Below are 27,167 nucleotides of genomic sequence, written 5' to 3' on the forward strand. Positions count from 1 at the left end.
CAATTCTTAATCTTGGTATGAAATTTTTAAAAATTAATTTATTTATTTGGCTGCATTGGGTCTCAGTTTATCAGTCAACTGATAAAAAGGAATAAATCAAGGCCGCCCGTTGAGCATCTTTTCACGTGCCCGTTGGCCATCTGTATATCGTCTTTGGAAAAATGTCTGTTCAGGTCCTCTGCTCATATTTTAATTGGTTTTTTTTTTTCATGTTAAGTTGTATGAGTTCACTTTTATCCATAAAGATATCCAACTGATTTAGCACCATTTATTGTAAAGATCATCCTTTCTCCACTGAATTGCACGGCTAACTTGGTAGAAAAATTAGGTGACCATACATGAATGGGTCTGTTTCTAAACACTCTACATAGTCCGTTAACCTGTTTATTTTTACATTAGTACTACGCTATTTTTTTTTTTTTTTTAGTTGTGGCATGTGGGATCTAGTTTCCTGACTAGGGATCGAACCCAGGCCCCCTGCTTTGGGAGTGCGGAGTCTTAGCCACTGACCACCAGGGAAGTCCCAGTACTATGCTATCTTAATTACTATAGTTTTTAATAAAGTCTTGGTATCAGGTAATATAATCATTCTCATTTTGTTAAGATTTCCTGGGCTAATCTAGGTCCTTTTGCATTTTCAAATATGTTTTAAAACTGGCTTGTCCCTTTCAACCCTAACTTGTTTTAACTGGGAATGAATATGTAAGTCTAGGGAGAATTGATACCTTAACAATACCTAGTCTTCCAATCCACGAACATAATATTTCTCCTTTTATTTAGGTTGTCATGTTTGTCTCAGCACTGTTTTACAGTTTTTAGTGTGGCAGTCCTGCAAATTTTTCATTAAATTGATGGGAGGTGAGGGGCGCTGATACTGTAAATGTGTTTTCTTATTTCATTTTCCAATTGTTTAATATTAGCATATAGAAATAACGGATTTTTGAAAACCGACTTTACTTCCTATTCTAACAGTTTATACATTCCTTTGTAGTTTCCAAATGTATACAATCATGTCAGCTGTGAAAAGCCAGTTCTACCTCTTTTCCAATCTTTACATCTTTTATTTTCCTTCCTCACTGAATTGACTAGGACCTCCAGGACAATGTTGAATAGAAGTGGTGCTAATGGTCTTCCCTGTCTGGTTCCTGAACTTGGAGGGAAAAACATTCTATTATTTCACCATTAAGTATGATAGCTATAATTTTGTACATACTCGACTAGTTTGCTAAGACCTTTTATCATGAAGAGTCTTTAAACTTTGTCAAATACACTATCTCATTTATTGAGATAATCATAATTTCATCCCCTTTATTCTGTTAATATGACTTATACTGATTGTGCTGAACTTGGATTCCTAGAATAAGCCCCACCAAATCATGACATTATCTTTCTTGTATATTGCAAGATTCAATTTGCTAATATCTTGCCCAGGATTTTTGTGGCTATATTCCTGAGTGATAATAGCCAGTAATTTCCTTTCCTTGCTTTTTATCAGATTTTGGTATTAAGGTTGTGCTAGCTTAAGAAATCAAGTTGGGAAGTGTTACCTTTTTTTTAATTTTCTGTATGAGACTTTATACAATTGGTAAAATTTCTTCTTTAAATGTTTAGGCCACCAGTGAAACCACCTGGGTCTGGAATTTTCTTTTTGAAAAGTATTCTAAGTACAAATTCATTTTCTTTAACAGACACTAGACTATTCGGGTTTTCTATTCCTTGTGTCAGTTTGCCAAGGTTAGTTTTTCATCTAAATTATCAAATTTATTAGCATTAAGTTATTTAGAATCTTACTATGCTTAAAATACATATATTTAAAACTTTTCTCTGAACCATCTGAGAATAGACTGCATACATCATGCTCTTTTACCCCTTAATACATCAGTATTATTCCGATAGTATCTCTTACACAGCCACAATACAAGTTATCAGATTCAGGGAATTTAATATTTATACAAATCTTTAATCTGAAGAATGTACTAAAGGGACTTCCCTGGTTGCGCAAATCTGCCTGCCAATGGAGGGGACACGAGTTCAAGCCCTGGTCTGGAAAGATCCCACACGCTGCAGAGCAACTAAGCCCTTGCGCCACAACTACTGAGCCTGCGGTCTAGAGCCTGATAGCCAGAACTACTGAGCCCACGTGCTGCAACTACTGAAGCCCATGCACCTAGAGCCTGTGCTCCGCAGCAAGAGAAGCCACCGTAATGAAGCCAGGCAATGAGAAGCATGTGCACTGCAACGAAGACCCAACACAGCCAAAAATAAATAAATATATAAAAAAGTTAAAAAAGTTAAAAAAAAAATAAAGAATGTACTACAATTTTAGTAACTGTCTCCATCATGTCTTTTACAGCATATTCTTCCCCAGTACAGAATTCAATCCAGGATTACGTTATTGCATTATTTGTTCAATCTTTTTAGTCTCCTTTAATAGTGGTATCTCCTATATCTTTTCCTTTTTTTTTTTTTTGCGGTACGCGGGCCTCTCACTGTTGTGGCCTCTCCCGTTGCGGAGCACAGGCTCCGGACGCGCAGGCTCAGCAGCCATGGCTCATGGGCCCAGCCGCTCCGCGGTATGTGGGATCTTCCCGGATCTGGGCACGAACCCGTGTCCCGTGTATCAGCAGGCAGACTCTCAACCACTGCGCCACCAGGGAAGCCCTCCTATATCTTTCTTGATACTGGTAAATTAAAAAAAAATTTTTACATTATCAGTCTTTCTAGGGGGTTATCAATTTACCAATCTTTTCAAGGATTTCATTTAAAAAAAATCATACATCTTTTTATTTGATTTCTGCTCTTATTTTTATTATATCTTTCCTTCTACCTTTTTTGGTTATAATTTATTCTTCTGTTGTCTTGAAATAGTTTAATGTTCAGCCTTTTTTTCTAATATATACATTTAAAGCTATATGTATCCCTCTAAGCACTGCTTTTAGCTGTAACTGTAAACGTTTTAACACATATTTTCACTATTATTTAGATCAATGTATTTTGTAACTTTCACTGTTATTTCTTCTTTAGCCAATAAGACATGTGAAAGTATTTACATTACTTAATTTCTAAATACCTGAGGATTTTCCAATTATATGCTATTGATTTCTAGCTTATCACCAATGAATTCAGAGAACATATCTGAGATCTCTCCTTTCTTTCAAATTTAGAGATTTGCTCTATGGTACAGTATATTTTATTAAGTGTCCATACATACTTGAAAAGTATGTAATAGCCTACAGTTGCTGGGTAAAGCATTCCATGTGTATCAATTAGGTCAATTTTACTGTGTTGTTTAAATCTTCTAGATCCTTGCTGATTTTTTTTCTTGTTTATTAGTTACTGAGAAAGGTGCATTAATCTACTATGGTTGTAGTTTTGTCTATTTCAAACTTTTCGTTCTATCAACTTTTCCTTTTTGTGTTTTTGACCTATATTATTACATACCTAAAAAATTTAAGATTGTTATATCATCCTGTTGAATTTATTCCTTTAAATTGTGCAATGCTCTTCTTTCCCTCTAGCGATTCTTCTTACCTTACAGTCTTTTTCTGGCATAAATATATAGCCGACTCAGTTTTCTTTCGGTTAGTATGTGCATAATGTAGTTTCCTCATTCTTTTACTTACCCATCTGTGCCCTTAAATTTAAAATATGTCCCTTGTAAACAGTATATGGTTATGTCTTCTGAGCTTTGTCTGGAGTGTTTGCTCCTCTCACATTTACCATAATCACTGGGAAAACTGAGTTGAAGTACACCATCCTGTCGTTTGTTTTGTCTCATCTGTTTTTTATTCCTTTCTCTTTTCTTACATTTCTTTGGAGTAACTGCTTATCTTTTATTATTCCATTTTCTCCTCTATTAGCTCTTTAGTTATATATTCTTTTTCTTTTGGCACTTACTCTAGAGATAACATATGCACTTGTGACTGATTTACCACTCTCCAGACTTTTGCTCTACAGCTGTCATATATTGCTCCCATATATTTTAACCCCCACAAGTCACAATTATTTTAAACAGTCCTAATTTATATTTATACACATTTATTCTTATTGCTATCTTTCATTTCTTTCTGCAGTTCTGTGCTTTTATGTGTGATCATTTTCTTTCAACATGAACTTTCTTTAGCATTTTTTAGTGCCATCTATTATCAATAAATTTTCTTAGTTTTAGTCTATCTTTATTTTGCCTTCACTTTTGAAGCATATGCTCACTAGATTTAGAATTGTAGGTTAGCATTCTTTTTTTTTCTTTTAGCACTTTAAGAGGTCATTCTATTGATTTCTGGCTTCTGTAGTTTCAGGTGATATATCAACCATCTCTCTTATTATTATCCTGAAAGTAATGACTTCTTTCCTTTGGGAGCTTTAAAAAAATTTTTTTCTTTGATTTTAGGAGTTAAGTCCATGATGGGTCTCAATATGACTTTATTTACATTATTCCCACTTGGAAGTCACAGACCTTCTTTAATCTTGTTTTGGTATCTTTCTCAATTTTGGAAAATTCTTGGTTAATATATCCTCTATTCCACATCTCTTGTCCTTCTGGGAATCCCATTACACATGTTAAACCCTTCCATTGTCTTCTGTTGCTTTCTTTCTGTACTTCCCCTCTATCTTTTCTCTCTCAGCACTGCATAATTTCTACTCAACTCTTTTTTTCCCCTAGTTTACTACTACTCTATTTTGCTGTTTCTAATTTGCTAGTAAATGCACTACCAAATTCTTAATTTTAGTTAATACATTTTTTTAGTTGTATAGTTTCCAGGTCTGATAAAATTTTTCCTCTTTACCTTGAGTATATTAAATCAGTTATCTTCAAGTCTGTGTGATAACTCTAATATGTGAATTCTGTGGATTTATACCTTTTTCTCCTCTTGATATTTTGGTCCATTAATCCTGTTAGCATTCCTGTAGTATTTCACTGAATGAAATATTTGATTATGGATGAAAAACTGTACAATTTCTATATGACATCTTCCTCCATGGAGGGCTGTTTCCTTTAGCAGCAGAGTACCAAGGACTCACCCACATTTTCTTTTCTTTTCTTTTTTTGACTGTGTTGGGTCTTCATTGCTGCACACAGGCTTTCTCTAGTTGCGGTGAGCAGTGGCTACTCTTTGTTGCGGTGCGCGGGCTTCTCATTGCGGTGGCTTCTCTTGTTGCAGAGCATGGGCTTTAGGCACTTGGGCTTCAGCAGTTGTGGCACACAGTCTTAGTTGCTCCACGGCACATGGGATCTTCCCGGACCAGGGCTCGAACCTGTGTCCCCTGCATTGGCAGGCAGATTCTTAACCACTGTGCCACCAGGGAAGCCCCTCACCCACATCTTCTTGAGGGCTGGTCTACTTCATTTTGCCCTCAATCTTGGAGAGTGGCCATGATGGGGGTCTCAATGAAAAACTCAGGGTATAATATGGCCTCTCTCACTTCATAAAGACTGAACTTCAACTTGTGCCATGCTGGTACTGTGAGGGATGCTGGAATCTCTGCTCATATCCTTAGCTTCCCAGACACTGTTTTCTTCTGGTTTACTTAGAATCTTCCCTTGCACGTGTGTATCTTAAAAATTAATGAGCTTAGGGGGACCTGACTGCAGATTTTGAGGTTAGAGTCTATGTGATTCTCTCCTCTTTTAGACTTAAGTTTCAACTGCTTTAGTTGCCCCAGACTTCCACCTCTCCTCTTTAGTCCAGTAAGACTGCCACTTTTTATTTGGAGTCTATTCCCCTATGCCTCCAGGAGTGACTGTTGAACACACTGGTGCTTTCCTTTTCTTAAAGATCAAAACCCTCAAAAATTTCCTGTGTTGGTTGCTCTTCAACAGTGGAGTGGCTGCTCAAGTGAAAACAGAGAAGTACACAAAATATGATCATTGGACACACACTAGAAACTCAGACGCTTACGTGAAGAATTTTGAGGAACACCTTGCCAAGGACTAGACACTACTGGCCTTAACCCCATATGTTATCTCAGCAAATGAGTCATTCAACTTAGGTGGAAGCATCAAGGTCTCCTGGTTCCTGATAAAATAATCTTTCTGCACAACCATGTTTACACCAGAAAAGGGGGAAAACACTAAGGCCTGAGGGTCAAATTTGGTCCAATCCCTGTTTCTGTGTGACCTGTGAGTTAAGAGTAACTTTCATACTTTTAAAAATAGTTGGAGGGGGAGGCGGGGGAAGAACAATACTCTGTGACACATAAAAATTATATCAAATTCAAATGTCAGCGTCCATAAGTAAAGCTTTACTGGAACAAAACCACTCTCATTCATTTACGTATTACCTATGGGTACTTTCACGATACCATGGCAGAGTTGAGTAGTTGCCATAGAGACCACATGGGGCACCCTCATGGCTTCGCACTGCTTCCCAGGGTACTAGAAATTGCAGAGATGCAGTTATAACTCAACAGTGTCTTCAGCATCTACTTACTGCTGTGCTGCAACATTTTATTTTACTTTTATTACCAGTGCATACTCATCAAAGGAAGAAAATTGAAATATGAATGTCTAAGGCCCAGTGGAGTGTGGATTATTTTGTTACTGAATTAGATGACTAGGCATTGTATTTATGACATTATAGCTGTGCTAAAAGAATAAAATATATGTTCACATTAGGAAACTAAGCACTTCTTCACAACATTCCCATCTCATAGGAAAGTAACAATCAAAAAAATTTTTTTAAATTGTAAATGGAATCTCATCACAGCAGAATTTCTTCACAAAAATAAAAATGAGGCTGCAATGAAAGTAAGCTTCCAACTGGTTCATGTATTAGAAAGCGAGGAAAGCCATTTACTAATGGTGAGTTAATTAAATCATATTTGTTTGGAAAAGCCAAAGAAGTATGTCCTGAGACTATAAACTTGTTTAAGACTATATATTTATTAGTCCTTCCGTAAAGACAGTTCTTGAAGGGTTGAGGACACTGAAAGCAACGTCGATAATCAGTTAAAAAAACAAAAATGATTTTGAGTGGTTTCCTTGGCTCTTGATGAGTTCACAGATATTGCCAATACTTAGCTTTTGCTCACTTGAGGAGCCAATGCTGAATTTGAAATGACTGAAAAGTTAGCCTCTATGAATAGTCTGTGTGGGACAACCACAGGCAAGAATACTTCCGAAGGGACTTCCTTGGTGGCACAGTGGTTAAGAATCCGCCTGCCAACGCAGGAGACACGGGTTCGAGCCCTGGTCTGGGAAGACCCCACAGGCCGCGGAGCAACTAAGCCCGTGCGCCACAGCTACTGAGCCTGCGCTCTAGAGCCCGCAAGCCACAACTACTGAAGCCCGCGCACCACAGTGAAGAGTAGCCCCCGCTCTCTGCAACTAGAGAAAGCCCGTGCGCAGCAACGAAGACCCAACACAGCCAAAAATAAATAAAAAGAATACTTTCAAAGAAGCTAAAGAAACAAACCCAAAACATGATGGAGGTAAAAATACTCATGGAGCAGGAAAAGACTTAGTTGGACAATTTAATAAAGCTTGTGAAAACTGAAGGTGTTTAAAGCTTATGGTGCAATCACTCAGTGGAAAAATATTGAACCAGTGGTATCAATGGTGTATTTCATTAGCTCTCATGAACTTAACCATTGTCAGTTACACAAATGTTTGTCAGAAACAAAAGCTGAATATCCTGACTTGCCCTACCACACAGCAGTTCAGTGGTTTAATAGTGATAAAGTTTTATTGTGACTTTTTTGAGCTGAGGGCCAATACTGACATTTTTCTGAATGAGAATCACCCTCAATCACTACTATCGAGCACTGAGTAGGTTTTACAAATTAGATCTTGCTGCAAACCTGATAATGTTTCTTAATAATTCAACCTAAAATTAAAATGTGAAAAAATACTTATGTGTGAAACATACACTATGCTAAGTCACTCTGACAACTAATGTTGCTTGTAATCACAAGCAAATGTCAGGTTGCTTTACACAGTTCCAGGGCTGTCAAATGTTAAAACAAGTGAGATCTTCATTCCCTCACAGATTTGCACTGGACACTATTTTCTAAGCTCAAACCACAGTTCTTACAGCATTCTTTAGACCTCAGTGTTAGTGCAAAATAAGTCAAAATCCATTTAATTGTGCAGGTGAGGAGCTTCCACCTAACCTCTCACTGGAATTGACTAATGTGCAATGTTATCACATGATAAAAGGCAAGTATTAAGAGAGAACTAATAAAATTCTATAAATACCTTCCAAGTGATGACTAAAATCACTTAACTAAAACCACATGCTTTTGGATTGATAATAGTTTCAGTAGTACCTACCTATCTGTGTTAAGACACCTTCCAAGATGAAATACATAAAATCTCATTATAGATCAGCATTAACAGATGAACACTTCCAGTTGATTTTGATGATACAGAACACTAACTTTGAACCTCAATTAAGCAAAATGTTCTCTTCCCCCAAAAGAAGTCCCTTCTTCTCATGATCACAAAAATTTATACTCCATCATTATTTTTTAAATTTCATATTCATGTAAAAACCTTTTCAATGCAGGTTTGTTTTTTAAATTACAAATGGTGTGTGTCATATATGTCTGTGTTGTGTATACACTAAATTTTATCTTTCAATAACCATCTGCTATTTTCTCCAGCAAGTTCTTACTAATAACTGTCTTCTCTAAAACAGAAAGAATGACAAGGAGAAAAAAACACCTAATTCCACTATTACATCTGCCACATGAAATCTTAGTAATCTTCATTAACCTTTAACATTTTAACTTCTACCCTACCAAAAAGATTCACTCAAGGTTACATACTAATCAACAGCAAAGTTAACATAAATCCAGATTTCCTAAATTTTTTTCTAAGATGAAACAGCAATTTCTCCATATTTAGTATGAGTCTACTTTAAGCCACAAAAAAGAAAAAAAAGTAAAATTTTTACAGTTGGCTAGAATGGGGAATTTTGGTTTTAAATGAAAGAATTAAGCCACTGCCATAATTTCAATTTATCTTAAGTTTGCCTGCTTAATGTGATTTGAGCCTACAGATGGCCTTCAGGAGCTCTGTATAAAAACCCAAACTGTAATACTGTTACACATGTATACTTTTCTGAGAAGTCCGGGGCTTTCATGATTTCTCAGAGGGGTCTGTGTATTGCCGTAAGTTAAAAAAATCATTCCAGGTAAACTAGTAAACAAATAGATAATGAAAAAAGAGTAAAGAAGAAAATTAACAGATACAGGGGAGGACTAGACATTTCAGGAACAGAAGAAGGGAGCACCCTAGTCCTGTGGTTCTCACGAGTGTGATCCCCTTTTTCACTGTGTTGACATCTGCATGGTGCAAAAGCAATGGTGATTAAAACACCTTAAAACACCGACACCTCAGCAGAAACCAAATCAGAGGCACTAAATTGCCACACACAGCGAAACAAAAAAAGTCCAGTTTCAATTAAAAATGCCCTTGCCCTTGATTAAGCAGTAAAAACAATCAATTTTCTTACATCGCCACCAACAAGTATACATCTTTTTAATATTCTGCATGATGAAATGAAAGTATCCATGAAGCATTTCTGTTGCATATCAAAGTACAATGGTTGTCTTCAAAAAGAGCACTTGTATGACTGTTTTAGTTCCAAGCTGATATAGCTACTTTCACAGACCATCTCTTTTACTGGAAAGCACAAGTGACAAACTATGGTTATTCACACTTAAGATATTTAACAGATACTCTTGAAAATGAACAAAGTGAGCCTGTCACTTCAAAGAAAACAACTGACAGTATTTGTTGCTAGTGAAAATTAAAATTTTGGAAACCTTGTATCCAACACCATGAATTTGACAGCTTCTTCATACTTAAGGACTCTTCTGATACCTTGCTGTAATATTAACAAATGTGAATTTTTTGATGTTGTATAAAATGTGTCAACATTTGAACATCTGCATAAATCAGCTTAACCAGTATTTTCAAAACGACCAATGCATGTTACAAAGTCATTTGTAAGATCCATTTAAAATGCAAGATAGATAAATGGATTTTAATGTAAGAGAACAATATTTCAGATTCTACATTACAACTAACCTTTAAGAAATTATCACTTGTCGATTTCTGGTATAATGTTAAAGAATATCCACCATTATCTAAAAAGGCTATTGAAATACTCCTTCCTTTTACAACTTTGTATCTGTAAAAGTACAGATTTTCTTCATATACTTCAACCAAAACAATGTATCAAAACAAACTGAAGCAAAGCAGATATGAGAATTCTGTCTTCTACAAAACCAGACATTAAAGACATGTGCTTATCACTATTATTTTTGTTGTAGAAAACAAACTCTGATTATGTAAAATGAATAGGTTATCGCTATTTTACATGAATTAAAGAATATTTTAAAATTCTTAGTTTTAATTTCTAACACAGTACTGATAAATAACTCATACAAATCAAAGTTCCTGTCCTCAGTTATTTATTTATTTTTTTGCGGTATATGGGCCTCTCACTGCTGTGGTCTCTCCCGCCGCGGAGCACAGACTCCGGACGCGCAGGTCCAGCGGCCATGGCCCACGGGCCCAGCCGCTCCGCGGCATGTGGGATCTTCCCGGACCAGGGCACGAACCCGCATCCCCTGAATCGGCAGGCGAACTCTCAACCACTGCGCCACCAGGGAAGCCCCTCAATTATTTTTATGAGTACAGAGTAGTCCCAAGATTCAAAGTTTGAAATCCATTGCTCTCTAGCCCCTAGCCAAAAGAAAGCATACACCGAATCTCCTTAAATCACCTTTCACCATTTAATTCTGCCTAAAAATATCTCTCCCCCTCAGCACCAACATTAATATGTCAAACCAGATTATAAATTCTGAATAATGGGAATAGGAAAGAAATGTTTTATACATACATACATACATACTATGTATGAGTGGTTGTATGCAACAAACAATGTGGAGGGCACATCTGTTAGATCCTCACAAGAAATAGCCTTCTCAAAAATTCCTTTGAGGAGGGTCCAGGGCTCAGTAGCATAAGAAGCTCTCTATTACCTTACACTCAGGTTTATACTAAACAATAACAGTAGCTAACATTTTCTGAGCTTTTATTATGGTCTAAGCGTTCTACCAGTTTAATTGTTACAGATACATTATGAAGCAGGTCGATTATCATTCTCAAAATGCAGAAGAAACTGAGGAAGAGCTGAAATTATAATACATGCAGAACCTGTACCTTTAGCAAGTATAAACATGGTCCCCCACTATAACAATACTTACTGAACTACCTTGAATAAACACTTAATTGAGTATATATCTGTTATCATTCAGGATTCACATAACTATTGCAGTTAAGGTCTGATGTTCATAAAATATGTTCCTTTCTGTCATTATATAACTTAGATCTTTCTCTCACTTTCACTCCAGAAGCCTGGTCATTTTCTTTCACTACTTTGGCTCAATTATTTGATACATATTCAAACAACACAGATGAACCTACAAGTACCTATAAAGTTTGCCTCTCACTTTACTATTTAAAATAAAAAAGAGCCATAATAACTGCTAAATATTAGAGAAAGCTATATAATAGATGTCCTTAAATATGAAAAGTAACTTTTTTTTTTTTTTTTGCATTACGCGGGCCTCTCACTGTTGTGGCCTCTCCTATTGCGGGGCACAGGCTCCGGACACGCAGGCCCAGTGGCCATGGCTCACGGGCCCAGCCGCTGCACAGCATGTGGGATCCTCCCGGACCGGGGCACAAACCCGCGCCCCCTGCATCGGCAGGCGGACTCTCAACCACTGCGCCACCAGGGAAGCTCATGAAAAGTAACTTTTGATTTCTCTAAATCTTGAAAATAGTAGGTAGGATTAAGGGAAAAGTTAAAATGGTGTTAGACAAGCACTCAAAGCAAGAAAATGTTTTGATCAATAGTTTGTAAATTGACTAGATGGGAACTCAGGCATAGTCTGATGAACATTCTAAGGATTAAATTCCTTTATGGGGAAATAAACTGTGTCAAAACCTCCAAATTACACAGTGCCAGCATATATCAAGACCCAAAGGCAACATTCCCACCAGATCGCGCATGTAACATAAATACCTCTATTTGTCTTTGCACAGATGTGGGTAAATTTGGGAAGGGAGAGCCCTGAGGTCAGTGACTATTAGGAAGGTTATGTATGTCCTCATAAATCACTTTGCTATACACGTGAATAGTGGGTAGGCAGATTAAAGGACAATTGTCCCTGTCCTTTTACTACTTTTTCTACTGCATGACAAGTACCCACCTAGACCAGGAACTGAATTCCTCCATTAAACTAGGAAAAGACTGGCAACTAGTTATTTGTACTTACTTAACTTCAGAATGAGTTTCTGCATTTTTAGTCCGCTACTTCTAATTGTGGAATAAAGACAATTTCTATTAAAGCATTTTCATTTTATCTTTAAAGATGGAAAATCTCTGAGGTACAGTGTATTTCAGAGAATGAGGTGTAAAAAAAAAAAAATTTCACCTACCAATAACCAAGACTTCAAAGGTAATCATATTCAATCTTGGGGGAAGGTAGAGGGTTTACAAAAAGAAAGATGAGTTGTAACCTTAATCTCTTTCTGCTTCCTATCTTCACTGATCCCCTATTTTCCCAGAAAGAATAAGCCTTGAAATGGCTACTTACAGCTGCTAGAGGAGCAGTGATCGCTGCCTGAGGGTATAAATTTGTATTCACTCAAAATTAAATCCTAGAAGATTAAACTGGGAATCCCTATCCTCCACCACCACACCACTGCTAAGCCTACTGACATTTACAAACCATTTCTTCTTGCATCCCTATAGCCCAAGATTTCCAGGATCAAGGTTGTTTCTGAAACTGAGATTTTAATTATTTCTAAATATCTTGACATTCTTAACACTGACGTTATTTTACCTGTTAAGAGTTGTCTGAGAACGTATACTACTGGAATGGATACTCTGTTAAAAGATAAATGTGGATAATAAGACTTCAGATGCAAAAAACCTACTTGATAAAATTTACTATCTTTACCTCACTAATCCTAAATCTTAATATAATCCTGTCTCTAGACTCAAATGTAAATAGATTTCTAAATCCCAATAAATCCTAATCTTGGTTTAGACATTTACCAGAAAAGCTCCAGCTCTGTATTTTCAAATAAAATAAAAATACTCTGGACTACTTCTTCAAACTGTCAAAATTTCCCTCACTTGCTGGAACTGACAAGAAAACCAAGCAACCAACCTAATCCCTGAATCTCTGAACAGTGTAGCATCTTTATGCCTTCTCTAGCTTCTCATCTAAAAAGAAGCAAGAGAAGAGAGAAAGTATCCCTAAGACCATCTCCCCTATTCCTCAACCTGCTCTTTTTTAACAGACCTGGCCTTGGGTCTACACAACAACACTATCCCTGCAGAAGTTGAGGTTGCCAATATCAACTAGCACTTCCCTCAAACTGCCTAATCTTTAGACTGCTGGGTCATAATTAAACAATTTAATCAGAAAAGAGGCTTTAACCAGTCTAACAGTTCCTCAAAAAGTTAAACAGAGTTACCATTTGACCTAGCAATTTCACTCCCAGCTATATACCCAAGGGAAATGAAAACATATGCCCACACAAACACTTATACATGAACATTCATAGCAGTATTATGCACAATAGCCAAAAAGGGGAAACAACTCAAATGTCCATCAAGTGATAAATGGACAAATGAAATGTGGTATATTCATGCAATGAAATATTATTCGGCCATAAAAGGAATGAAATACTGACACATGCTACAACATAGATAAACTTTCAAAACGTTAAAAGAAGCCAATCACGAGACCACATAATGTATGATTTCATTCAGATGAAATGTCCAGAACAGGCAAAATCTATAGACAGAAAGTATATCAGGGGTAGCCAAGTAATGGGAGGAGTGGTGAAAGGAAAAGGGATTTGTTGGCTAGTGAAAACAGGGCTGTGTTTGAGGGTGGTGGTGGTGAAAACTTTCTAACGTTGATTGTGGTGACTGATGGTTGCACAACTAAAAACCACTCAATTATACACTTCAAATAGGTGAAACTGTATGGTATGTGAATTGTATCTCAATAAAACTGTTGGGAACAGAGCTGGCACAATCTCAACCATCGGGAAGCAGTTTTCCACACAACCCTCTTCCCAAACAAGCAGATTCTACTCAACCTTTTTCAAGTCCTCCAAAATAAATTCAACATTTATAGTCTGAATAAAGCTCCCCAGGTGATTTCTCTATACTCCCACTGCCATCCTAACTCCTTTTGGAACTGCTGATCAAAGTAAAAAGCTTTTACTGGATTTTCCAGGATACCCATAGGAACTAGCTTCAATTTCAACAAGAATGTGGTAGCAGGATCACTAAAGGGGATAGAGTGGTAGGCATCTTTGGCTTTGTGGTTAAGTAAAACTTAACTCAAGAAAATATACTGGGACTTCCCTGGTGGCGCAGTGGTTGAGAGTCCGCCTGCCGATGCAGGGGACACGGGTTTGTGCCCCGGTCCGGGAAGATCCCACGTGCCGCAGAGCGGCTGAGCCTGCACATCCGGAGCCTGTGCTCCGCAACGGGAGAGGCCACAACCGTGAGAGGCCCGCGTACCAAAAAAAAAAAAAAAAAAAAGAAAGAAAGAAATATACTGAAGGAACATGCACTATCCAAACAATAAATCAGTATACTGTTTTGCATTAAATAATAACAAAAAATTTAAACGTAAAAGGCACTTTGGAAGTGAACATCATTTGGCCACTTAAAAAACACAAAGAAACTCATAAAATTACTAAAAGTGTTATAGCTGATTGGTAATAAAAGTTACTAAAAGGGTTATAGCTGACTAGCAATCTGATGTAATAAAAAAATCAAGAATATGTTATGGAACTACAGTCAACATTTTAAAATGAGATCAAGTCCTGCTGATTTCCCCTCCCTTGTACAATACTTTCATTTAATACTGAAAACAAACAAGCAAAAAACCTAACTATAGCTATTCTGCTAAGCAGCTTTACTTGAATTTGAGTTAATAATTAGCATGTAACATCACTGAAAATCAAGGCAGACAAAAGAATTCTTATTTGAAGATTAAAAACAATTATTTATTAGAAAATCCAAGTCTGTTAGGATGTCTTTGGACAGGTCTAGATTTTGGAAAAGGGAAGGAGAAGAGGAGAATTTAAGAATCCCAGGGAGGCACGGTCAAAACTAAACATACTTCCCGGGATTAAGAAGCAAGTAATGGTACTCTTTACTGTCAGAGAGCAGGCTGAAAAAGCCTGAAAGTCACTTGTTTAGACTGGGAGTTCCCTGAGTGAAGAGACTGTGTCTTATTTTTGGATTCCTGGTGACTGGCACAAAGCAGGTCAATAAATGCTTGCTAATTTAAAAGGGGAAAACGTCTGGAAAATGATCACCCAAAACCAGAACCCAACACGTATGTAATCTGAATTCACAGAAACAAACAGAATCACTTAGCCTATTTTCCTCACCATATCTTTTCTCTTAACAACCTTGAACAATCCACTAGTGAAGTTTCTTAATTATCTATAATCTTAAAAGGGTGCATCTGACTTAAAAGATCCCATATCAAAGATTTAAAAACACATAAGTCTGCTGTGTTTTATGCCTATACAATATATAAATATGTAAGTTTATGTAAGATAAAAATAAAGAAGTTGAGATACAAGCATCAGATTTTTAAATATTTACGTTTACAAGCCAAGTTCATGGTGAGCATAAACTTCCCCCCAAGTTAACAAGATATTAAAATTTTTAAATAGCTACACTTCCCTCTTATAACAATGCGTAACTACAAAAAATACATACACTTTTTCAAAGCAAATGTCTCACAGACCCAGTAAGATGTTCACATCTGTGTGAACACTGACTGCAGGCACCAGGGGGCCTCCCAAGAATAACTTGATAGTAAAGGAAAAGGCAAACAAGAGTTCCTGGTGAAACTTTGCTTCTTCTTCAGTCTTAAGAGACTCAGTCTTAGACTGCTGGAAGGCTTTCACATCTGGAGCAAGTATACTGCAGTTTGTTACACAACGGGTACACAGAGAACTGATAAAACACCGACACTTTGGCTGAAAAAAGGAACTAGCGCCCTCCCTTCCGCCCCCTAATCACACAATCTTCTTCTGCGATGATTTTCCAAATGTAAGGACACACTGTTTCACGGTGGCAAACAATTATCTTCAGGAAATTTGAAAGCCAGTAACAATGGATATGTAATCCTTCCACGGTTTCTGACAGAGAGAACAATAATTTATTTTTTTAAATGGCGTAATTTCTTTCCTACACACTCAGAAAGCAGCTAGTGATGACGCAAATTTTAGGGTAAAGGGATTCACTGGCAGAAAACAGCGACTGACTTTGAATAATACCCTGGTCTCTCCATCTCTTCCCTTTCCCTCAATCCCCGACCCTAACATAAAACTATCCAATTACAAACAGAAGGGCCCAGAAACTTCAAAAGCTGCTAAGACCTGTAAATATCTTTTAAACACAAGAGAGGCTTTACAATCGACCTTTTCTAAGTTTGTGCAGACATTAAATCCTGCTCAAACCTGCTAAAATTCTCAAACCCGAAAACCAATCCCTTCAGCAAACGTGTCTACATTTTTCTTGCGTGCATCTTCAGCTCGGTCAAAGACTTTTGGCTTACTATGCTTTAAAGCTAAATAATACATGGGCGGGACTCAACTCCCGCTCACGTTATCTTCTCCTTGAATAGAGTTTGTCCTGTAGCATCATGTAAAAATGCCGAACAGATCAAACAGTCGACTCAAGGAGAAGATTTTTAAAAATTCACTCCGGTAACAAGAAGCGGAGGCATCCAAGGGCAAGGCACAAAGAGAACAGAGAAGAAATACACGTCCCACGGGCGTACAATGCCCCGGAGCACGCATCCCGGCACCCTCCTCGCGAAGGGTCACCCGGCACCCCCGCCGGCGCGCCGCCGTGCGGGTCCCCGAAGGTCCGCTGGGGCACTACTTGCCTGCGGGGACAGCCCCTGACGCCCGGCCTCCCCTCGGCCGTGTTCCCGGAGGCCGCTCCCCCCGGCCCACCAGCTTCTTTGCCCCCTCCTCGGGGGCCGCCTCGGGGCGGGAAGGGGGGGGTCCCCTCGGGCTCCGGCGGCGGAGGAACAAGGAGGGCTAAGGGAGGCGCCCCCTCCACGCGGCCGGCCGGGCCCCGACTCACCCTCCAGCAGTCGGGTGATGAGACTATCCACGTTCAGCTCCCCGTCCGCCATCTTGTCGGCACCAGACGCTCCTTCCCAGCAGCGGGAACAAGGGCTTCTCGACGGCGGACGCTGCGGCGACCGCTCGGCGTTCCCTCACCTAGAAGTCACGCGGCGTTTCGACCCCGGTTCCAACTCCCCCTTCCCCCGGGCCCTCCCCCCACCCCCTTCCCACCAAGCAGTGGAGCGCGCACACACTCGGAGGCACCCACGAAAAAAAAAATAAACAAGTGGAGCCCCCAAAAACCGGGCCGCGTCAGACCCAGCCCCCACCTCCTCTTCCTCCTCGGCACCGCCCAACTCCGCAAAGCTCACCAGCGCCGCCGACGGCCCCTCCCGCAGCGCCACTCACTTCACACCGCCCTTCCCCGCCACCGCGCCACGCAGCCCTCCGCGCAGGCGCACGGCGCACTCGTTCGCGGCCCCGCCTCGCCCGCGGCCTCGGCGCAATCGCACTGGACTCGGTTCTCCCGCCGCCGCCGCCGCCGCGCCACTGCCTTCGCGCAGGTGCGGCGGCCTCTCTCGCCACTTCCACTGCGCCGAATCTTCGCGGCTGCGCAGGTGGCGCCCCTGAGGCTCCCAGGGTTTGCTGCGCTGGGGAAGCTCCCATTACGCAGAGCGCGCGTAGGCAGCGCTGGCCTTCCCGCTTCCCAGCTTCCCGGGTCGAGGGCGCTCAGCAGATGTGGTTGTGCTCTTTCCGCCTTGCTTTTGTTTTCTTGGTTTCAGTCCCTGGTTTTGCAAGTAGTTCCTCGTTCCCGGTAAGCGGGAAACGCGGCCTGCGTTACCCATGTTTGAAACTGGGTTTACACGTTTGGAAAGCAAGAAGGGGTTACTCTGCTGGAGCAGTTTGACGTTGCACGTAAGGGGTTTTATACCTTACGGTTCCACAAGGTTGGTTGCCCAAGTGTCCCTGGATGAAATAAGTTAAAGAGGGCCCTGGGAGGGTCAGCAGTAATAATATTTTACATGGGTACCGTTGTCTGCCTTCTATAGAGCGCTTTCACATATCTTACATCTTCCATTCTGTGGATACTGCTTTTCCACAGTGCATTTTGAACAAGAAAAATACCTTCATTATATATTGCTTAATCATCCTACCTTGTAATTGTTTTTGCATTTATCTCCTGCACTCGACCGTGAGCTCCTACACGGTAAACCCAATTTATCTTTGTGCCTGCAGCTCCCACTGTATCTGGTATGTAGAAGAGAGGGACAAAGAAACGCGGAGGCTCAGGAAGGTTGGTTGCCCACCTCTTCTTTCCACCACAGAATTCTGCCTCTAGAAAAGCAGGGGAAAGAGTAGCCACGCAAAGGATCTGGGTAAGCAAGAGTTTTTGGCCTGTTCTCAGAAGTGGTCAGACCAAAAGTCTTCACTCATTCCTCAGGTGTTTGTCCAGAAACTCACAAACAAGATGCTGTCTCAAGCTCAAGGCAGTGCTTCTCCCACTCACATATCACTAATAATAGCTAACATTTTTGAGATCCCTGTATGTGCTCTGGCACTGTTTTACATGTTATAGTACATATGTTATTTCATTTAATCCTTACACCAGCCCTGTGAGGTAGGTACTATTATTATCTCTACTTTGTAGATGGAATTTATTGAAGCACAGTATGGTTAAATACCTAGCCCCAAGTAAATGGCAGATCTGGGATTCAAACCCAGGCATCCTAGTGCCAGAGTCTGCACTCAACAATTGTGATATACTCCCTCTCAGTGTATGTGAACTGAGATGCTTAAATATGCATGTGTTACAACATAAATGTCGAGAACACAAATCATACTTTTTTGGGGAAAAAGCATTATCCAATCAAGTGCTTTATGATGGTTCAGATGACTTACAGAGATAGGATTTCCTGATCCCTTTTTTTCTAGCTTTCTCTCCATTTCAAGATTTAGCTTGTGGATTGATGGTGAACACAGAACAGGTGACAAGCTATAATGGTGATCCTGTCTGGAGTAGTTTTCACAGACTCTTATTGCCACCAGTTCATCTTAGGGCCTTTATAGGTGAAGAAATGGATCCTCATCAAACTCTTTTGTTAATGACCATTTATTTATACCCTGCTTTATTTCAGAAGAAGGGATTTAAAGTAACTTACGTAAATACATTGAAGTAGGATAAATTTAAAATATGTACAGAGAAAGAGAGCACAAAAGAAAACCAAGAGTGGGAAAGATAAGATAAAACCAGCAGTATTGTATGTAAAATGCATGGTGTAAGGTCCTATGGTTTGCTAGGGATAAGTCACAAATATGATTCTAAGCTTCCTAGCAACCAAGGAAAATTGCAACCAATGAGTAGCAAGTGGAGTAAGTGTTCTGGCTGAGCTGGAACTGAGGCTTGAATAGACCAGCTTGTGGAGTTGGATGCCACTTTCCCAAATCTCTTCCATGAGCCTCTAAATGAGTAACAGAATGTTTAGAACACTTAAGGTGTCTTCTTATCCTCCAATTTTCATGGGGCCCATGAACCCCGTGAGAAAGAACTTTGAACCCTGTCCTCCATTAGGGTTTATATATATTCAGATATATTTAAGGGACAAGGGACACTCAAAGGAAACTGGATTGCACAGAGAGAAAGTGAGCATCTTAGAGAAAATCACCCCAAGTGGAGGAGGGCAGAGAGAGGCCGGTCTCAGCAGAGTTCTGGGAGTCAGAAGAGCTCAGAGGGTGGTTCTGAGTACCGTCTGGTACTGCCTGCAGCTGGAGATGCCCCTTCACCCCCACCCCACCAGGTTTTCTAGTGCCTTCGAATCCTGGGTAAGAAGGGACTATTATAAAAATGAAAGAGCTCTATCACTAGGGGCCCAACCAACTTTCCTGTGGGATCCCCCTCCAAAAATATTATATAAGAATTCAGAATCAGACGTCTTCAGATTTTGAAGCTTAGTGCATATACTATGTATTACTTAACACCCCAGCAGCTTCTGGGGCAGCTCACTATAAACTGAAGCATTATTTTTTTTTTAAAGAAAATCATATGAATATCCATGTCATGTAAGGTAAATGAAGACTGCATTTTGCCTCATATCAGTTCAAGTCAGAGTTGCCGTTAAAGCAGCCTCCCCCCCCCGAATAAAACGTATTTATTGAAGGAAATTGGAAAACAAAGAAAAAATATAAAAATCACCTATAATTTCACCAGCCATAGCTAACCACTTTTCTGTTTTATTTCTGAATATATATTTATATATTTTATATCATATATAATATAATTATAAATATATTTATTTATATAGACATATATATGTCTATATAAATTTACACCAAGGAAGTAGAGCATTCTTATGAAACTTTTCGTGAGCCGAAATGTCATAAAGCAAAGAAGCAATTACCCTAGGACACATCTTGCTAACAGGTGCACAAAATAAATCGAGATAAAGCACAGATGCTCACAGACACAGTTCAAAGTTATGGCAGCCTGATGCTGAGATGCTGAGTATAGTTCCTAGAGAAGGAACTTGGCGGTGCTTGATGTGTGCATTTCCTCTGTAATGGCTTGCTGCAGAACTAACGCTAATCACTATTTTTACTTTTCGCCTTTTTTTGTAACAGTGAAAATCCTCTTTGGATTTCTTTTGGTTAGCGGAAAAAGATACTCACGTAGGTCTTTCATAAAAGCAAAGTTGCATACAGTGAACTTTCTAAAAGCAGGGACTAGATAGATAGATGTATACCCATTTTGTAAAATGGGGATCATTCTTCACTTCCATTTCATCCTACTTGGTTATGTGAGTTTTCGTGTCACATTTATGTGAATCTCAGTTTTCAAAGTTTATTTAGACCTTAAAATGTGGATAAGAGGTTGAGGGCAGAGGAAGAGGTAAGAGGTGGAGATCCAGAGGTCAGAGGAGACAGTGCTGCAGGCAGCAGCAGCAATAGAGGCAGTCAGAGCCATGATGAGGTTCAAGGGTAGGCGGGTACCAAAGAGACAGAAGCCTCACTTGACAGATACTGACTCTCAGGAAGTTCTTGGCCTGAGTGTGAGCAGTGGTCCATGGGCAGAATGGGGGTTGTCAGTTAGGGAAGTCAGCAGCTTGGAAGCAGGACACGAGAAGGCTGCCATTGGTGTAGGAGCAATGTGTGGTGGGCAGCAGCTCTGTAGAGCACCTGAGCCTGGAGACCAGCAGACTTTAGAGCAGAGGACTGGCAGGGAGTGGTTCTGATTGCATGTAGGAAACTGCCTCCCTCTCTTTCTGGACAAGGATCAGGCTAAGGTCCTGCTCCTGGTGAGACCAGGATTGTTAATCCAAGAGACTAGAGGGCAAACTATTAGCTAGACTCCCAACCCAGTGTGGCTTTAGATAGTGGTATGTGGGAGCCAGCTTACACTGGCTCATGAGAGCCAGTTGTTAAACTTTCAGAGAATTTTGCAAGCCAGTTGTTAAACAGAGTCATTATTTAAAAAGTAAATTATATAGACTTACAAATAAATATAACAAAAACAAAGGTAATTATTGCTCAAGATTCATCACTTTCTATTTATGTTGCTACATTTTACTATTATGTATAGTCTAAAGTTGTTAACATGTACTGTATCTGTATGGTGGAAATACTATATAATGAAATGCTGCTATGCATCTCTTTCCAACTCTACCTTCAGTGATATTATATTGGCCATAGTGAGAGCAGTATTTACACCAAGGAAATTAGCACATGTTACAAATCTATCAGCTTTTTCCACCAGAAAGCTGGTTGTTAAACATTTACCAGCATACCACTGGGCTTAGGGAGGCATAACATGCATGTTAATATCCTTGGGTAATTCCAGAAATGTCTGTGGAGGGAAATTGGACTTCCTGATTGTAAAGGACTTGGGGAATCATGATTTAGGGTCTTAATAAAATCATGATTTTATTTGTACTTACTGACAGGAAATACCTGGGCCAGACTAGTGCTCAGAGGAGCCCAACTATCACTGTGCTGAGATCAGAAAGATGTCCCTATGGAGTGTCCTCAAAGAAGGCACTTTGGAACACAGTGAACAGCAGCCTCATGATTCCTTTTAGTAAACACAGCACAGACTTTCATAGGGATGTTTTATATGCCTCTTGATATTAGCCAGTAGCCAATATGGTGTGAAAGTGAATAGGTTTAGGTAGCAAAGTGTGAAGGTTGTGATAGTGATGTATAGCTCTTTGCTGCCTTGACTAATCCAGGATAACTTATAAATGAATGAATCAACATTCATCAGGCTGTCCTTCCATGAATATGATTCCTCTTAATCAAGTCTTTAATAGTCTTAAATGACAGTAAGTTCTAAATTTTACTAGATATACCTTGAGGGCAGCCATTCTGTCTATCAAATGTCATAGACTTTTGTAGTCAGCTTAATTCAAGGATACTGAGAAACCAGACAAGGACACATGCATCAGTAGGAGGCCACCCCTGTCAGTACAGAGCCAGACCTGGTATACACCTAGGCAGGGCCAAGAATTTTGCTTAGGATTTACTTCTGGTTTCATTTCAATACACACGTGAGAGAATAATCAAGCACCAGAGTGATCAGCTAAGCCATAAGGCACGTCCTCAGTCATTTTAGCCCCCCAAATTATAAAGCCAGGTATAACCAAATACCTCTTCCCCTGCCCTTGGCCAAAACCCTCCCCCTTCCTCCAGTTCTGACACCCCCAACTCTCTCTCTCTCTGTGTCTCTCTCTGTCTCTCTGTCTCTGTCCCTGTCTCTCTCTCTCAGTGGAACATTGTCTCTTAAGGAAACTCTCTGGTGTATGCTTCAAGATAAAATGATCACAAAATAAATGCCTAGGTTAGCGTGGGGTTTCTGTCCAGACCGGCTGCACCATGTCGAAGGTTTCCTTTAAGATCACACTGACGTCGGACCCACAGCTGCCGTACAAAGTACTCAGTGTTCCCGAAACTACACCTTTTACAGCAGTCTTAAAGTTTGCAGCAGCAGAATTTAAAGTTCCTGCAGCAACAGGTGCAGTTATTACCAATGATGGAATAGGAATAAATCCTGCACAGACTGCTGGAAATGTTTTTCTAAAGCACGGTTCAGAACTGTGAATAATTCCTAGAGATTGTGTTGGAAGTTGTTAATATCTGCTGCTTGGAACATAAAATCCCCTTCCAGAATAAATATTGGTATTTTTATTGTTGTAAAATTGGAGTCAGGCATTTGAAATCCTATGAAAACACCAATAGTTGATGAAGTAATGAAAGGTAACTCTCTGTCCCTTCTTGTTGTTCACACTCTTCATGTGAAGAGGGGACACTTCTCTGTTGAGGGTGTCATCACCATAGAAGGTCACATTACTACCTCACAGCACACACAGGTGGTTCGTTGGGGGTAAATGGATTACCCACCTGTGTCATAACTGGAGGGTGCTTCTGATCATTCTTTCTGAGAACATTTGGAAAATTAAAATTTACTGAATCTTCCTATTTGTCTTTGAGTTAAAAACGTAAAAACTTATCAATCCATACGTGGCAGTTTGCTTGATAGCATCTGACTTGCAGACACAAAAATAGTTGAATTCTTCATTATATATCGTTTATGATAAAGGATCACATCAATGAATAACTGTCTTTTTATCATTTAGCTTGTTTTAAAGTTTCAAACTTCTTGAGTTCTTATAAATTTTAATTTAAAATTCAAATAGCCAAAAATTGAATTTTTGATCTAGCCCCTTACGTGTAACATTGGTATCCCATGCCAAAGAGTTTGAGACTAAAGTAGAAGCATCAGTTGCTGAATTATGCATTTCTTTATTGATCTTTTTTAAAAAAAACCTTTAAAACAGAAATCCTAATATCCTAGAATATTAGGATGATATTTCCAAATAACGTGCAGGGAGAAAGTATTGTTGTAAAGAAGATCTATTGTTCACAACAGAGCTCAAGGAAATGCTAACTGAAATGCTCACTAATTCTACCTTCTGAAGACCCAACATTTAAGGAAGTGTTAAGATTAGTTACTAGAATGAATAAGAAGCTACGAAAGGCAGATGGGGAAGCCCAGATGACCAGGCTTCTAGTAAGAAGGAAAGAAAAATGAAGGGGAGCAGAAAGCTGTAACAGAGTGTCACAGAAAAGGCCAAACTGGATAGACAAAACTGCAGAGGCTATGTTGGGAAGAACTGAAAGGAAAATAAAATACTTGACATTGTTATGAGGAGCAGAAGGCAATCAGAGAAAGCAAAGCATAGGCCTTGTCAACATACAGATTTCAAAATTCCCCGTAGAGAATCTAAAGAATGATAGGCATAAGGGAAGATTTTATTTGCCCTTAGAGAGGACATCAATATCTGTGCACATCTTGAAAGGTGAAATGAAGGCTCGTAGTGACTGAAAACCAGTGCTTGACTTGCTGTATTCTAGATGGTAAGCTCTCTGTAGGCAGGCCTGGTGTCTGTCTTGCTCTTTCTAGGCCTGGAAATGTAGGCTTTCATTGAATATGTGTAGAATTATTCATGGATAAAGTATTTCTAAGACCAGTTTTTATCTAAGTGTGCATAGGCTCTAGGTTCATTGGGAAAAAAAATAATGCAACCGAATCAGTATCCAAAGGGTAATGTTGGTTAAGTTTAATGAAGTAACTAGATATTGTTCATATGTTTGACAAATGAACGGCAGGATTCTGAATTGTAAAGGGAAAAAAAAATTGTGCTGAGGTAGTATGTTGCTAATGTTTGGGGAATTTTTTATTTTTATAAACAAAGTCTGATGCTTAAAGACTCCTGGTCTTTAACAACATTAAGCCTCAGTTAACCAGAAATTTATGAATACACATTTTCTGAATTTTTGTTTTATTTAGATGTCCCCCATTCTGTTTCTAGCACAAAATTCTGCCTGATTTGTTACATTAATAAGTTTTATGATATCTTGTACCATAATTTGTTTAATATTTTTTTCTTTGGTTGGAAAATTTTATTGCAGTAAGTTCTTAAAAAATATTTTCTTAAAGAACTAGACATTTTGTTATTAAATAAATGTGATCTGTAACTTTTTGTGCAGAATGTTTTGAAGTGTTGTATTTAGTTTAAATGCTTTATTGGTACATAATTAATATCTTGTGAAAATACATTTTCTTATACCATAAAAAAAATAAATGCCTAGTAATTGAAGGAGTTAACTGTATAACTGTTAACTATAAGACAATTAAAGTTGGAGGGCTGCTATCACAAAGGATGACTAATTTTTGAAGAGTTGATCTGTGGCTCTTTTTTTTTTTTTTTTCCCCTCGTAATTAGATTACAGGGCTGTCTATTTAGGTCACTCCCTAGTTTGTTACAATAAAACCGTGTCATCTACCTATATGAGATTGTTTCTCTTTCAGTGTTCTCCTATCTTTCTCATTCAAAGATATTTAAGAAATAACTCAATGTGTTTGTTGGTGAAGAAAAGTACACCAAATGGGAAAGTTTGTTTCAAATAAAACAGTTTAAGTGTTTTGTTTCTAATGAAGGTGGCTCTCCTCATATAGTATATCAAAATTATGTTTGTCACCTTTTCAGTTGGAGAAGGTTTGCTTCTGAATGGTTTCATAAGTCTCTGTTTCAGTTGGCTTTGGTAAATAAACAAAGGGATATTAAGTTTTTAAATGTAGTTATAAAATGAGTGGCTCTCCCCTAAGACCACATTAAAATTAATGGCATGTATCTCCTAAAACTAGAACCAGATGTGTCTGTGAGCTGTGAAAAATATTTATTGGAGTGACATCAACCCTAATAGACCCTTTTATATAGGAAACACTGGTTAAATAGAATATTTTTCAGTTATTCAAATCTTGATTCAAACCAAATCTAGTCTACTATAAATACATTCTTAATTGAAATACCCTAATGTTACTTATTATTTGAGGACATCTTATAGCGAATAGACCTCCAAAGCACAGTGAATAATGAATTGTTTCAGTATTTATGAAATATTTAGTATGTTTGATTCTGTACTGAAGAAAACATGATCTTCCCAACTTTCAAGTGGTTTAATGGCTATTTGGGAAAATGACCACAAAATGATTTGGATAGTGGGAAAAGCATTGGCTTGAAGTTGGGAGACCAAAGTAGCTGAATACCCTTAAACAAATCTCTCTGTCTTTCTGAACCTTGGCTTCATTACCTACAAAATTAGTTGCATTAATGATCTCCAAAGTTTCTTCCAGCTCTAACAAGTCTTTGATTCTAGGACACACAAATGAAACCCAAAATGTAACATAATATTGTACAGGCTGTCCCCAACTTAGGAACTGGATCAACTCCAAAAGGTCAATTGTTTGGAACACAGAATATATTTTCCCACAGAGACTGTGGTACAAGTGGCGGTTAAATCCTAGATCCGTCTGCAAAATCAATTTAATCCTTAATGTAACTGTAGAAGAGTATCCATGGTAATATGGACTCTAACCACCAATTACGTATAACAAAGTTTATGGGAAAAGCCATTGAGGGATTCCAATTTGGTATGGCAGAAAACATCTATCAGTGTTTTTTCCACTACCTGAAGCAATAGGCACGAAGCAATTCTAGTTCTAATTTACAGGCAGACCTGGGCCCCAAATGAGAAACAAAGCCTGGACTGGCAGCATGGAGAGTGAGGCTCTGATACCTCTGATCTCATAAGGGGGGCAGGGGTCGGGGTGGCTGAGGACAGTTCATGGCGTCTGGAGTTTTGGTTGCCAGGAAGGAGTTGGCTCCAAACCAAAGGATAGGGAATGTAAGGGCAGGAGGCAAAAAAGGGAGTGAACATGTATGTGCTGGAAACTTTTAAGAGAAAAGATGCAATTACTTTTTTTTTTTATTGGAGTATAATTGCTTTACAATGGTGTGTTAGTTTCTGCTTCACAACAAAATGAATCGGTTATATATATACATACATATGTTCCCATATCTCTTCCCGCTTGCGTCTCCCTCCCTCCCACCCTCCCTATCCCACCCCTCCAGGCGGTCAGAAAGCACTGAACCGATCTCCCTGTGCTATGCGGCTGCTTCCCACT

General features: G+C 39.0%; 2 protein-coding genes and 1 long non-coding RNA gene across 5 annotated transcripts in view; 2 read left to right on the plus strand and 1 right to left on the minus strand.

The window, feature by feature from the left end:
• Positions 1-17,674, minus strand: part of PPP1CB (protein phosphatase 1 catalytic subunit beta) — a 37,613-nt gene extending 19,939 nt beyond the window's left edge. The window contains exons 1-2 of one of the 3 annotated variants that reach the window (XM_004268170.4): positions 17,524-17,674; positions 17,169-17,308 (exon numbers count right to left, since the gene is read on the minus strand). In XM_004268170.4, coding sequence (XP_004268218.1) covers positions 17,169-17,220 — 52 coding nt within the window. In that variant the 5' untranslated portion in view covers positions 17,221-17,308; positions 17,524-17,674. Of the gene's footprint in view, positions 1-17,168; positions 17,309-17,420; positions 17,445-17,481 lie in introns of those variants that run through there. The other 2 variants (XM_012532449.3, XM_049696344.1) reach the window with 2 other exon arrangements.
• A 10-nt stretch (positions 17,675-17,684) lies between these two features.
• LOC125960895 (uncharacterized) overlaps positions 17,685-27,167 on the plus strand; it is a 124,220-nt gene continuing 114,737 nt past the window's right edge. The window contains exons 1-2 of the long non-coding RNA XR_007471034.1: positions 17,685-18,099; positions 18,389-18,528. This is a non-coding gene — a long non-coding RNA (uncharacterized LOC125960895). The remainder of the gene's footprint in view (positions 18,100-18,388; positions 18,529-27,167) is intronic.
• Positions 22,964-23,337, plus strand: LOC117200782 (ubiquitin-fold modifier 1-like). The gene has a single exon (XM_033425207.2). The coding sequence runs from the start codon at positions 23,015-23,017 to the stop codon at positions 23,237-23,239; it is 225 nt and encodes a 74-aa protein (XP_033281098.1). The 5' UTR covers positions 22,964-23,014; the 3' UTR covers positions 23,240-23,337.

This window comes from Orcinus orca, chromosome 13 (assembly GCF_937001465.1).
Source record: "Orcinus orca chromosome 13, mOrcOrc1.1, whole genome shotgun sequence".
Lineage (NCBI taxonomy): Eukaryota > Metazoa > Chordata > Mammalia > Artiodactyla > Delphinidae > Orcinus > Orcinus orca.

Bases quoted from the DNA above. Each gene is read 5' to 3' on its own strand.
- LOC117200782 (XM_033425207.2), top strand. From the start codon at position 23,015: ATGTCGAAGGTTTCCTTTAAGATCACACTGACGTCGGACCCACAGCTG.